At 43.5% G+C, this 12,415-nt stretch overlaps 1 protein-coding gene across 4 annotated transcripts in view; it reads right to left on the bottom strand.

The window, feature by feature from the left end:
* Nucleotides 1–12,415, bottom strand: part of Tmem255a (transmembrane protein 255A) — a 52,808-nt gene that overhangs the window by 15,054 nt on the left and 25,339 nt on the right. For 2 of the 4 annotated variants that reach the window (XM_038317492.1, XM_038317490.1), the window contains exons 5-8: nt 9,004–9,072; nt 7,183–7,254; nt 6,693–6,781; nt 3–165 (exon numbers count right to left, since the gene is read on the bottom strand). In XM_038317492.1, coding sequence (XP_038173420.1) covers nt 3–165; nt 6,693–6,781; nt 7,183–7,254; nt 9,004–9,072 — 393 coding nt within the window. The remainder of the gene's footprint in view (nt 1–2; nt 166–6,692; nt 6,782–7,182; nt 7,255–9,003; nt 9,073–12,415) is intronic. The other 2 variants (XM_038317493.1, XM_038317491.1) reach the window with 1 other exon arrangement.

Here is a 12,415-nt window from a genome sequence, read left to right as displayed (position 1 = left end):
ACCATATCCTTAAATCCTCCAAGGACTGCAGCAGTGATGATACCCAGGAACAGGCCAACGATGTTGAGGATGGTGGCAGACCAGAGTAGGTGGTACAGGTGGATGATGTCCTGGCAGCTGCTGACATCAATGTATTCATAGTACCCGCCAGTGATTTCTACCCTACTGTGTGGGGAGAAGCACACCGCAGTCAGTCTCCTAGGAGCAGAAAATCTTCCTCCTTTGCCAGCACCACCAGGATCTGACTACTGTGTAGCTCAGGGAAAAAACATGCCTAGGAAGGTGGGGAGGTTTTGTAAGACATATCATTGCAGCTCGCTTGGAGTGTGTAACGTGCTATAAATATAGTTGTGATCGACGTTTGCCTTTAAAAAAATTGTTGCCTGCTAGAGAGACGCTTGTAACCATCATTAACACTGATCCTAAAGGACATTAAAAGACACATATTATCTACCAGACACAGTGCTTAGCATTTCCCATATGTCAGTTCAGCAAATCAGGGCTGTCCAATATTGCAGCTACTAGCCATGTGTGGCTACTTATTAAGTCAGATTTAAAGTCCAAGCATTTAGTCTTCTCATGTTTCAAGTGCTTCGTATCCATATGTACATAGTGGCTACTGGACTGGACAGAGCATATTATAAAGCATTTCTGTTATCACAGCAATGCCTGTTGGCACTGCAAACCCTTACAATATTCCACAAGGTAGAGCAGCGATTCTCAACCTTTGGAGCAAGATCCCTTTAGAGGTCAAAAGACCCTTTCACCGAGGTCACCTAAGACCATCAGAAAACACAGATATTTACATTATGATTCATAACAGTAGCAAAATTACAGTTATAAAAGAGCACCAAAATGATTTTATGGTTGGGGGTCCATAGCACAGGAGGAACTGGATTCAAGGGTTGGTGGCAGCATCAGGAAGGCTTGGAACCACTGAGGTAGATGCCCTTACACTTCCACTTTTCAAAGGAGGGAAGTGAAGCCCAGGGAGGTTAAGGAACTTGGTCAAGTTGTAAGTGGTGCTGAACTCTGATTGAGGCTTCAAAGACTTCAGTGTCTCCCCTTTCAAAACCAACCGCCCAAAAGTCTAATACACTACTAAAACTGAGAGGTCTTCCCCAGCTACCTTGTCTAACGATGCCCACACTCAGCCTAGTTACTCTGGGTCACATTACTTGGTACAGACTGATTGATACTCTCTGTCCACAAATACATATATGGAAGATGTAAACCCTGCAGGTTCTGCATCTACACATTCAACCAGCCATATATTAAAAATGGAAAACGTGTGTCAGTACTGAACATATACAGACCATTTGCTGTCATTATTCCATAAATAATATAGCATAATACCTCTTATCCTGACATTTACATTGGATTAGGAATTACAAGTAATCTAAAGGTGATTTAAAATATATAAAAAGTTGTGTGTAGGTTGTGTAGGTTATAGTACTCATGTTATATAAAGAACTTCCGCATCTACAGATCTTATCAGTAGGGGAGAGGGAGCTAGAAGCAATCACCTCCCTCATGCCAAGGGATTAGTGGCAAGATAAACTCACCGGTTTACTAAGCTAAACTTGGGTTGAATAATTTATTTCGTCTATCTCTGCTTTTTCTGGGGTGAATAGATATTTGTTCAAATCTCAGGGGGAAAAAAATCCATAAAACTGCCATGCGTGACACACATCCTGCGCTTTATAAATACCCAATAAAGGAATTAAATGGAAATTCCTGTCCTTCTGGATATTGCAAAGCAGTCAGCATGAAGCATGGTGCTTAAAATTAAACATACAATGAAATGCCCTGGCATCTGAAGGGTATTATATGAGACTTCCATGTTATTGCTATACCAAGAATGAAAAACAAACAAAGCAAAATCAAGGATTAATCTCCACAATTCATGCAAGAATGACTTTTTAAGTTTGCGAATAAATTTAACTCAGGGTCCTTTAAAAACAATTTCTCCGAGGAATTAAAATCAGGGTGCTTACAGAGTAGACTACATCAGAACCATCAATGAGTGTATTTACATGTGTCTGCCTGTGTGTATTAATTATACTCTTTGTGTGTGGTTATGAATGTATGTGCAAGCTTACAGAATGCACCAGAGGGCATTGGATCCCCTCCCCCAAACTGGAGCTATAGGCAGAAGACAGACCTTGGTTTCTGAAGCATCCATGTGAGGCAACTCACAGCTGCCTGTAACTCTAGTTAACCGCTGATGTGTCTCTAGCCCCTCATAGTAGAATTTTAAGAGTATTTGAATTTATCTGAACTTGAATTGAATTTCAGTATTTTTAAGAACTTATCTGAAGAGCCCATTTATAAGCATACCTTGAGTGTCTCCTATCAGTTGGCACTGGTGGTGGGGAAGGAGAGTATACATATTACTTATTACCCCCAAAAGATGCAAAAGTACAGGTTCAATCCTTTCGAAAAGGACAGGTATGTGTCTAACTGAGTGCGGGATTGTAGGGACATGTCAGTGGCTTCAGAGTCATCTTCTGACATCCTCCTAATTATCCTTGCCTGTCTCCTAGGCTACTTCATATAAGTGAGCAGTACACATAGGAAGGCAGAACACCCTAGCACACTTTGGAGTCAGGCTTCATTAGAATCCCGACTGAAGTTTATTTGCTGCCTGATGAAAACATTTTGAACTTCTCTGAGCCTGGGAGATTTAATAAAAATGTGCATGACAGGACCTGGTAGATGGCTTGGTGTATAAAAGGCTTGCCTTGTAAGCTTTATGACCTGAGTTATATCCTCAGAACCCACGTCTTAAAAGTCAGCTGTGGTGGCATCTTTAATCCCAGCACTCCTATGGTAAAATGAAAAGTAGACCAGAATTGCCTGGAAGCTTGTGGAGCAGCTAGCAGAGGCAGGAACAAGAGAGGAGACTCTGCCTTATTAGGATGGAAAGTGAGAACTGACCCCTGAGTGTTGCCCTCTAAAAACGCCACACGTGTGGTGCGCGCGCACACACACACACACACACACACACACACACACACACACACACACAAGGCAACACATAACAAGCAGAAAGAATTTTTTCCTTCTGAGAGCCCCAGTCTGGAAATATAATTCGGACCTTTGAAGCACGTGTTTAAAGACACTAATGTTTTAAGTGCACTCAACATGGAGCTGTGAGTTTTAAGAGTATATATTAATTTGTGACTTGATACATAGCATTTGCCTACCATGTACAAGTCCCCTGGTTCCATCTTTGGCACCTCAAAAAAGAAAAAGTAGTCAATTTTCTAGAGTATAATTGGTTTCAATTTGAGTGTGTTCGGCAGCTATTTAATTTTTAAAAACTGAATCATGAAGCAAAGGAAAGTTAATGCTTAATTATAGTGTGGGGTTTAGCAAATTAATGTGGCTTGCTTCTATTTGAGAGCCATGATTTCATTTGGTCCACTTTCTGGGAAAAAGTTTACCCTAAAATTGTATCTTTTGCCTTCCTATTGTCCTCACTCTTGGGCAGCCCTGCCAGACTCTGTCCATACTTGATTAATCTTGCTGCAATCTGAGTTAAAAATGGAACGCATACTCTAGCTAGGCTGCAGTTCTTAGGGGGCCCAGACAGGCAATGCTGGGAGCTTTCTCAAAACCTTTACTCAGGTTTTTCCCTTCTAGAAAGTACTGTCTTCAGTTCCTGGCCTATCTAAATCCACCTTTGACTCAAAGCTTCAACGGGGCCTTCTCAAGGACTCCAGTGCCCACTCAGTAGATTTTCCCGCGAACACCCACAGCCTCAGACAGTCTTTTCTTTGTAGCTTGTCGGTTATGAGTTTTTCATCTAAGCTAATATATACCGAGAGGCTGCTCCATGCTGAATAGTGTACTATAACCAGGCTACCATGGCTGTCTCTGTGAAACTTGTGATGTGGCAGCCGATTTGGGGGAAAGCAAGAAGGCATCTTTCTGTTCTTAAGTAAGAGAAAGAGTGGCAATGTATCTTCTTACCCCTCCCATCTTATCTCTCCATCCCTCCCCTTCTCTATCTCTGTCTGTCTGTCCCCTTCCCCCCTTTCTCCCCCTCTCTCTCATCCACCCTATTTTTTAAATCCATTTCTTGTAAACTGAGTTTCTAAAGGACACAACAGCGCCTGCCACATAGTGGGAATGTCATCAAGGTTAGTTAGAGGAAATGGGGAATGGAAGTATGCTGGCCTCTTTCACTGTGTTCCCAGCTGAGGCAGTGCACAAACCACTCCATTTCCTTTAGGTTACACACTGAAAACCAGCGATATTGACTTGACCTCTCTAAAGATGAGTGAATAGGTGGAAGGAAGAGATGCCCTGCAAGGCCACTGCAGAGAAGCTGTGTCCTAGAGAAAGCCACCTTCCTGCACAAGGCTAAATGGAATAATCTATGTTTGGTATTAAACCTCACCACCCATGACGTCAGTGAAGGTCTGCGGGTTCGAGGGGACAGTAGACACTCTGTTTCTGCAGCACTGTAAAAATGATTGCCTGATGGTTTTCTTCCCACTTTTTTTTTCTTGGCCTCCTTTCCAGGAAATGGACGGGAGGAGCTGGCAATTGATTAAAAATAGGCTTCGTGTGAGGAAAACAAATACGCATTCGGCAAAATTAAAGTCTTCAAGCCTCAGAATGCTGCTTGCTGGCTATATTTAGGCCTTGAATTTAACTCTCATTGGCTCTGGCTTAAAAAAAAACCTGGGTCAAGAAAAAGCTTTCCCTCCTTTTCAAGTCTGTCCCCTATTTAGTCTTATAGCTGCTTTCTGAACTGAGGGAAGTGCAAGCAAGTCCTGTTTTACTGGTTTTGCCCTTGGGATCCTGGCCACACAAAACTTGGGAAAGGGCACTGAGAGATGCTTGGGTCTGCCTTCTTGATACAGGGTAGATTAAAGCTTGAAGATCTTTAAGAACGGCATGACCCATGTCATTTGCCTCATCTAATATTTTCTTTTCCTGGTGAAAAGGAAGGCTGTGCTTTGTTTTGGAGTGGGGATTTTTGGGGAGATGGGTTTTTTTTTGAGACAGGGTTTCTCTGTGTAAGTCTTGGCTGACCTGGAACTAGCTCTTGTAGACCAGGCTGGCCTCGAACTCACAGAGATCCGCCTGCCTCTGCCTCCCGAGTGCTGGGATTAAAGGCGTGCGCCACCGCCGCCCTGTCAGCACGCTTGGCTCTCCATTTTCATCAGTTCTTTCCCTAGCCATGGCTGTGCTGGAGGCAGGGGAACACTGATGAAATGGAATCATATCCCTTGCCCTTTGGAAGTTCAGTTTAGTACAAGTTCTTAACAAACTGCTCTCTTAAAAACAACGCTGGTGCCGGGTGCCGTTGGTGCACCTGTTGCTGGGTGGTTGCAGCACACACCTTTAAACCCAGCCCTCAGGAGGCAGAGGCAGGCGGATCTGCCTCAAACAGATCAGCGTGGTCTACAAATCAAGTTCCAGGAGAGCCAGAGCTGTTACACAGAGAAACCCTGTCTCAAAAATCAAAAACAAACTTCCTGCATTTCATTGCCACTAACCCAACCTAGACCGGGTCTCATTCTCTCCAACTTCCCAACTCTCTAAAGTGTCTACCAGTTAGTTCAAGTTCATTTTCCATTAGCTCACAATCACCTACATGGTCAAGGCCAAAGGGTTCTTTAATATGTGAACCTGGCTCCTGCTCTCCCTTCACCGGCCACTACATTTGTTCTATACCTCCTGACAACTTACAAGCATATTTTCCCCACCTCTACCTGTTTTTAGTTACAGCCTAAATTTCTCCTTATCCTTTGTCTCCCATTCGCTTAGGCCACCAAGGTCCTTGTTATAGCCACTGATCCTGACTACACTATTAAATTATGTTCAAATAGCAATTATGTGTTTGTCTTTCCTACAAGCATGAAATCTGTATTCTTATCACCTAATGTTTTGAAAGAAAGAATTAACTGGTGTAATCCTAATTGGATGGCAGAGAGTTTGAATGGTTGGAGCATTGCTGGCAGCAACCCTGCTTTGAACCCTTTATAGTTTGAGGTACCCCTGCTTAAAAACTCTCTTCTTAAGTTTCTTCTTGTTTTGCTCTTCCGATTTCTTCAGGTCCCCTCACAAATGTCACCTTCACAAAGAGACATCCAATACCCACTTTGTGTACACAATTTCTCCCTCATTGGTGTCTACCTTTCCTGATTTATTTTTCTTTGGAACTCTAATCACAGCCAATATTATGCCAGGTATTATGTGTGTTTATAGTCTCTCTCCTGCTAGAATATAAGCTCCACGGGACAAAGACTATTGCTTTAATCCCTGAATAATCCTTAGTGTGTAGAACAGGTCCAGGCTCTGAGAAGGTGCTCAATATATTTGCTGGATGCTGTTGAATGTAGACACAGTGTTGGGTTTGATTTCTACTTCTAGTTTCAAGTTCTGTATAAACTTTAGTTAATTGTCTTTCTTCTGAGCTCCACTTTCCTCAGCTTTAACATTCTACAGACTTTAGAGGCAAAAAGGAAGTATAAAGAAAATTATATGAGATAAAGGTTGTGAAGGTAGCCAGCATGACACCTTGCACAGAGAAGGCCGGTTAAGTGGAATCTGTAACAGACCAGGAGGCCCTCTTTCTATAACCCCCACCATAACAGCCTTCATCAGCCTTGGCTCACCTATCACCGAACATGGCCAACCAATGACTGCTGTGTTTGTGGCACCATACTTACTTGCCACAGTTGTAGAGGTCACAGCAGAAGCAGGTGTTGCCCCGGATGCGAGGTGTGCAGAGTCCACGGCTAAGTTGAGGGCAGTTCACCTGAAGACACAAAATAACAACAGGAGAAGCTAGCACTGGGTGGGAGGACTGGTCCTCTGGGATTGGAGTGTGAGTGAGTGGCTGATGGAGACAGAGATAAGAGCTGTGGTAGGAGCATAGTCAGACAACAGAAAGATGAGGCAAAGCAGAGAGGTCGTTTTGTGTGCACAAAGCAAGCACCCGTAGAGCTGGCATTGTGTTCAACCCCAGACACGGCCCTTAGTTCCCCACTTATCAAGGGCAGAGGAAGAGAAGAGGAAGGACAGGTGGAAGAACCTATGGAATATTCGATGGCTCTTAGCGACGGAGGATGAGAAGGGTTTGCAAAGCAGGACAAGGGACGAAAGAGGATCTGGTAGAAGGAAACACAGAGGGCCATACATGCGCAAGTCCACCAGTACCTCTTTAACTGCCTGGGTAAGGTTCCGCAAAGCCCTCGTCGAAGGAGAAAGTTTGCTTGAGGAAGTGATGACCTTATACAGGAAAAATTGAATTAAGAGCAACAGGATTACAGGCAAACTTATGGACACCGTTATGATATTTACGCAGTTGGAAAATTAATACAAGACACTATCAGAAGGAAATCAAGAGAATAACCGTAATGGTCGTTACACTTTCTGAGTTTACAGAAACATTTTACAAAACTAAAAATATAAGGAATATTCTGCATTTGCCTTCTCTCACCTACAAGAAATTGTTTAAGTTCCCTTCCCTCTGAGGGTACAGTAAAGTACTTTCACAGTGTTTGGCTTTGTTGCAGAAATATTCATAGGAAATAGGCACTTTTCTTCATATTGGACCCTTTTATCCAAGTGCCTATTGCCTTTTTGTTATGCTGTTCACACACACACACTTTATTCCTCTTTCTAACCCAGGAACAATTAGAAAAATGGTAACTTTGTGGTTGCTAGCAGAAAATGAAGGAAAGGGAATGAAAAGCATTTGACGTCCTTGGGAGCAAGACTATGGCTTTGTCTAACTCCAAAAACACCATGCATGATGTGTTTTATGTAAAGTGGCCTCCCAGCCACTTTATGTGTATGATGTAGCGGCCATTGTGCCTCCATTTCTCTTCTTTTCCAGTCACACCTGTGCTAGCTTTTAATGTTATTTTTGTAATTTTATTAGTTCTCCGAGAATTTCATACAATTCATTTTGACCCTATTTGCACCAATTCCTAACTCTTTTTAGACCCCTCCCTGCTTCCCTACTAACCCAACTTTGTGTTCTTTATTTTTTCTCCCCCCGAGTCCAATTTGTGTGCACCAATGCACCTTTGGGTGTATCCTCACAGTGAATGGCTTCCATTTTGAGGTTAACAGAGTGCCAAATTGTCAAAGTTCCCAGAAACAGGTGGACCTTCATATGTTGGAATCCATTGGTTGGGATGGTATTATGACATGCTGAAATGAAAGTTCCGCCCTCCCCCATGTTGCCACTGTTAGTATCTCTAGCTGAAACAGCATGGAACACAAGGGAGTGTGGGCCAGGACACAAATACTCTCCTGAGATTACTCAAGGACTATTAGGCTGGCCTCTTAGCAGTGTCATGAGAAGGCCCAGACTATCAATCTGGGCCTTCTTAGAACCTTGAGATAGAACAGATTGTTGAGCTATCCTGACTTGGCCTCCAGACAGTTCCCACAAGTGGGGTTCAAGCTTTGCCTTCTTAACACAGGCCTAGTGACCTGGTGGGCTTCATATCTCCTTTGAGCTGAGCACCAAGTCCAGGCAACTGAATCAGCAGCAGCATAGATTGGGGAGGGAACACACACTGAGAGACTACTGGCTGGGGTCAGAGAGGCAGCCTGTGTCCGTGGAACAAAATGAACCTGGTTAGGCCTCATGAGGCTCCAGTCTATGGCATGTCCTCAGGAACACTGTAGTTTGACCCACTGAACAAATAGCTCAAGACACCTAGCAGTAAGACTTAGGCCCATGGAAAGAAATAATATAGAAAGTGTTTCATGGCTGGAGAGTTATCTCAGCAGTTAAGAGCACTTGTTCTTGCAGAGGACAGGGTTCGATTCCCAGCATCCACATGGTGTCTGATAACTAACTATGTGACTCCAGTACACATGTGGTGCACATACATACATGCAGGCACAACACTCATTCACATAAGATAATACATAAATCTATTTTTTTTAAAGAAAGTTTGTTTCAGATAAAACAAGGGACTTTCCCATGAGGTAAAGACATGCAGCGTCATTGTGGCTCACCTCCTCAGCTTCCCTCTGGGATGTCTTGGGAACATAGTGGCACCGGTTAGCATAGAGTGGTTTCAAATCCTATAAAGGGAAACACCAAACCAAAAGGGTTTTGGCTTTGGAAAATAAAATATCAAGAGCCCCACTTGCTAATAAAAGATCTGAAACACACACATGGGGTGGAGGGGCAATAGGTCGAGTTAAATTCTTAAAGTTGTCTACGAGGAGGCCTGAGACTATATGGATCGGACGAAATCCTTCTAAAAACTGCTTTCTGTTAGACTACTTCAGTTAATGAGAAACTAGGAAAATTGATTGGAAAGTGAGCTTCTTGAAATTTCATCTCTGGTTTTCTTTCACTTCTAGGCCTTGTCTTCTTGCACTCAGTCCCTAGGGAGCAAGATGATTCAAAACTCCAGGTTATTGCAATATTACACCTCTAAATAGAGAGAGCACAGCTTCAACTATGAAGTCTCATTATCATCTGGGGACTAGATAAGGGCTGGTTGACTTGTGCTCCCTGCTGTTATTTCCACAGCCTTTTCAAATGGAAGCGATGAAGAAGCCAGAAGCTGGAGGATGTGCAACCACCTAATCAGCTGGAGATTTTAACTCAACTGAACTACAAGCCATTTTCACTCACCTACACAGCTTAGATAAAGTCAGAGAACTTCAAATGTACTTCTAAGGCAAAGGCAAAAAAATGAATGTGGAGATCAAGGACGGTTGATTTACTCTGCTACCTTGCCCAGTTTTCTGATGAAGTGTCAGGCATGAGGGTTGGAAGTCAGAGATACCTGATAACCAGAAGATGCTGTCATTTCCACAATCAATGCTAAGCATCCCTGTGTAGTGGGGGTCTTTAGACAAGGTCACATTAGCAGCATAAAGTTTATGCAAAATGGCCTTAGAGGTTTAGTTCAAAGGGCTCGGGCAGAATGAAATTTATCTTTTGCCTTTCCCCTTCTGCCCTCACTTCTCTTTCTAGTTCCAATCCTGATGCTTATTTCCCCTGTACCTGTGATTTAGAACCCCCTACACTTGGCATTGAGTGCCTCTTGCCTTCTATTCTGTGGCCCCATCAATGACCCCGGGCTTTCATTAGCTCATGCGCCATAATTCTCTTTGCTGTTCAGTGTTACAAAAATGCACTGCTGTTAATTCAGTCTGGAGTCAGACTAGGAAGGAATGCGGACTCTCGTGCTCACAACTGGCAGGATTTATTTTCTCTATTGGAGTAACAGCAAATTTATTATTATTGGCTCAAGGAAAGGTTTGACCATGGTTCTGGCCATAGCCCTGGGACCTGGTTTTGCAGAAGCCATTCAGCTTAAACAAAGACAGGCATGCAGGACGATTGCCCACTAGTTATAGCCGCCTACTATTCTACACTTAATCCCCTAGGAGAAAGGCAAGAATGGGCAATTCAGGGGTGAGAAGAGGTCACTGAGCCTGAGCTTGCAACCTCTTTAGCTTGGAGGACTGCCAGACTTGACAGGGAGGGACAGGAAAGGATACTGCTCTATATTAGATGGTGTGCTCATACCTACTATATAACTACATTCTCTTTCTAACCCTGAAAGGTCAATTTCTAATCTCTACACCAGGAAAAGAAAGAAATCGTGATGCAGGAGAGCAAACCAGCTTCTCCAGCTAACGAATGGTCACAGGCAGGGAGATGGAGAAGAGAAAGGAATGCGAAACAAGAAAGAGGAAGAACACACTTAAGAGGGATGCATCGGGAATTATTCGATCTTGGGAAAGTTTAGATTTACTCGAGTCAAAGAAATATGGCAAGATGATATTAGAGGCCTCCCCAATAGGGCAGGCTGGCTTTAACCCACCCGAGTTGGCTAGGATCTAAATGGGACTTTTATTAAGTAGTCCAGTAAACGTCCACCAAACGATTCAGGCGTCAATGACAACTGCCAAATCTCCTTGGGCAGGTTCAATGTTAGAAGAAATATTTCTTGAAGATGTGCCCAGCCTTACCTTATGATACATATTGTAACTAAAAGACAGCAGATTTCTTTTTTAAAAAAAATATTTACTTATTTATTATGTATACAATATTTTGTCTGTGTGTATGCCTGAAGAGGGCACCAGACCCCATTACAGATGGTTGTGAGCCACCATGTGGTTGCTGGGAATTGAACTCAGGACCTTTGGAAGAATAGGCAATGTTCTTAACCTCTGAGCCATCTCTCCAGCCCCAATAGCAGCTTTCTTGAAAAAAGCTGTGACTGTCCTGCCAAAGAAATGGTCACTAGTAAGAGTAGTATCGTGGCCTTAGGGGAGCCGTGATGTGGTTCTGTGGGATCATAGATCATTTGATTCTGTAAGATAAATAGTTTCTGACTCTTGCAGGTTTCCTGGTGGCTGGGGATGGGGGTAAATTCCACATCACGTGACCATCCTAGAAGTCATAAGGCACTGATAAAATTATAAAGTTATAATCCGGATAGTCTCAGACCTGGGAAGTAGGGGGATCTGGACTTGTTGGCAGCTGAAAGGGAGAGAAGAGTCAACTGAGAAAGGTCATGGTATGCCTTCTTATCAACTCTCTGTGCAGGGAAAGAGAGAGACTGCAGGGGAGAAAGACTTGACTCCTGGGACAGAAGGGGAGTCAGAGGATCTGTGGTTTAACAGTATTGTGGCGCCACCAAAATCTGATGACTATGATGCTACCATAGAACTGAGCAACTGCAGAACTTGCAACAGGCCTTGAGTCTTAGAGACAAGTAGGTGGCTGTGGTCGTTAATGATGATCGAGTTGACTGAACCTGGAATCACTGCAGAGACGAGCCTCCAGGCATATTTGTGAAAAATCATTTAGATTAGGTTAGCCTACGATCATGACTGAGAGTGACGATTTTGGTTGGGTTAAATGAAGCGAAAAGACCCACACTGAAGGGCAGGGGCACCATTCCCTGAGCTGGCATCCCTCACTGAAACAATAGAAAGTGGAACTGAGAACCAGCGTTTCTCCTGCCTGCTTCCCAGCTGCAGACATGATGTAACCAGTGCTCTGGGCCCTGGCCGCCATGCCCTTCCTACCATCAGGGTCTGTGCCTCAAACTGGGAGCAAAATTCAGCCCATCCTTACTTAGCTAGGTCCTTTTCCTCAGGAAAAGTAACTGAAGCTGCACTCATAGGAATTTCCCAGTAAACAGAGCTTGGATTTTTTTTTCACCATTGCCCCTCACTGAACCAATGATCCAAAATGTTATGCACATAAGGAAAATATAAATCAAAACAGTAATGAGGTACTGCCCCCGACTCTCTGGCACAATCAGATACTAATGACAGCTGGTGGGGCTGTGCAGAAATCCGAAGCCTAAAACATTGCTGGTGAGTATAACACAGCACAACCACTTTGGAAAACAGTCTGGCCGTTCCTCAAACAATTAAACACAGTTATCTT

The sequence above is a fragment of the Arvicola amphibius genome, chromosome X, assembly GCF_903992535.2.
Source record: "Arvicola amphibius chromosome X, mArvAmp1.2, whole genome shotgun sequence".
In the NCBI taxonomy this organism is placed as follows: domain Eukaryota; kingdom Metazoa; phylum Chordata; class Mammalia; order Rodentia; family Cricetidae; genus Arvicola; species Arvicola amphibius.
Note: the sequence above shows the minus strand (reverse complement) of the source record. Positions and strands in the feature narration are given on the sequence as shown.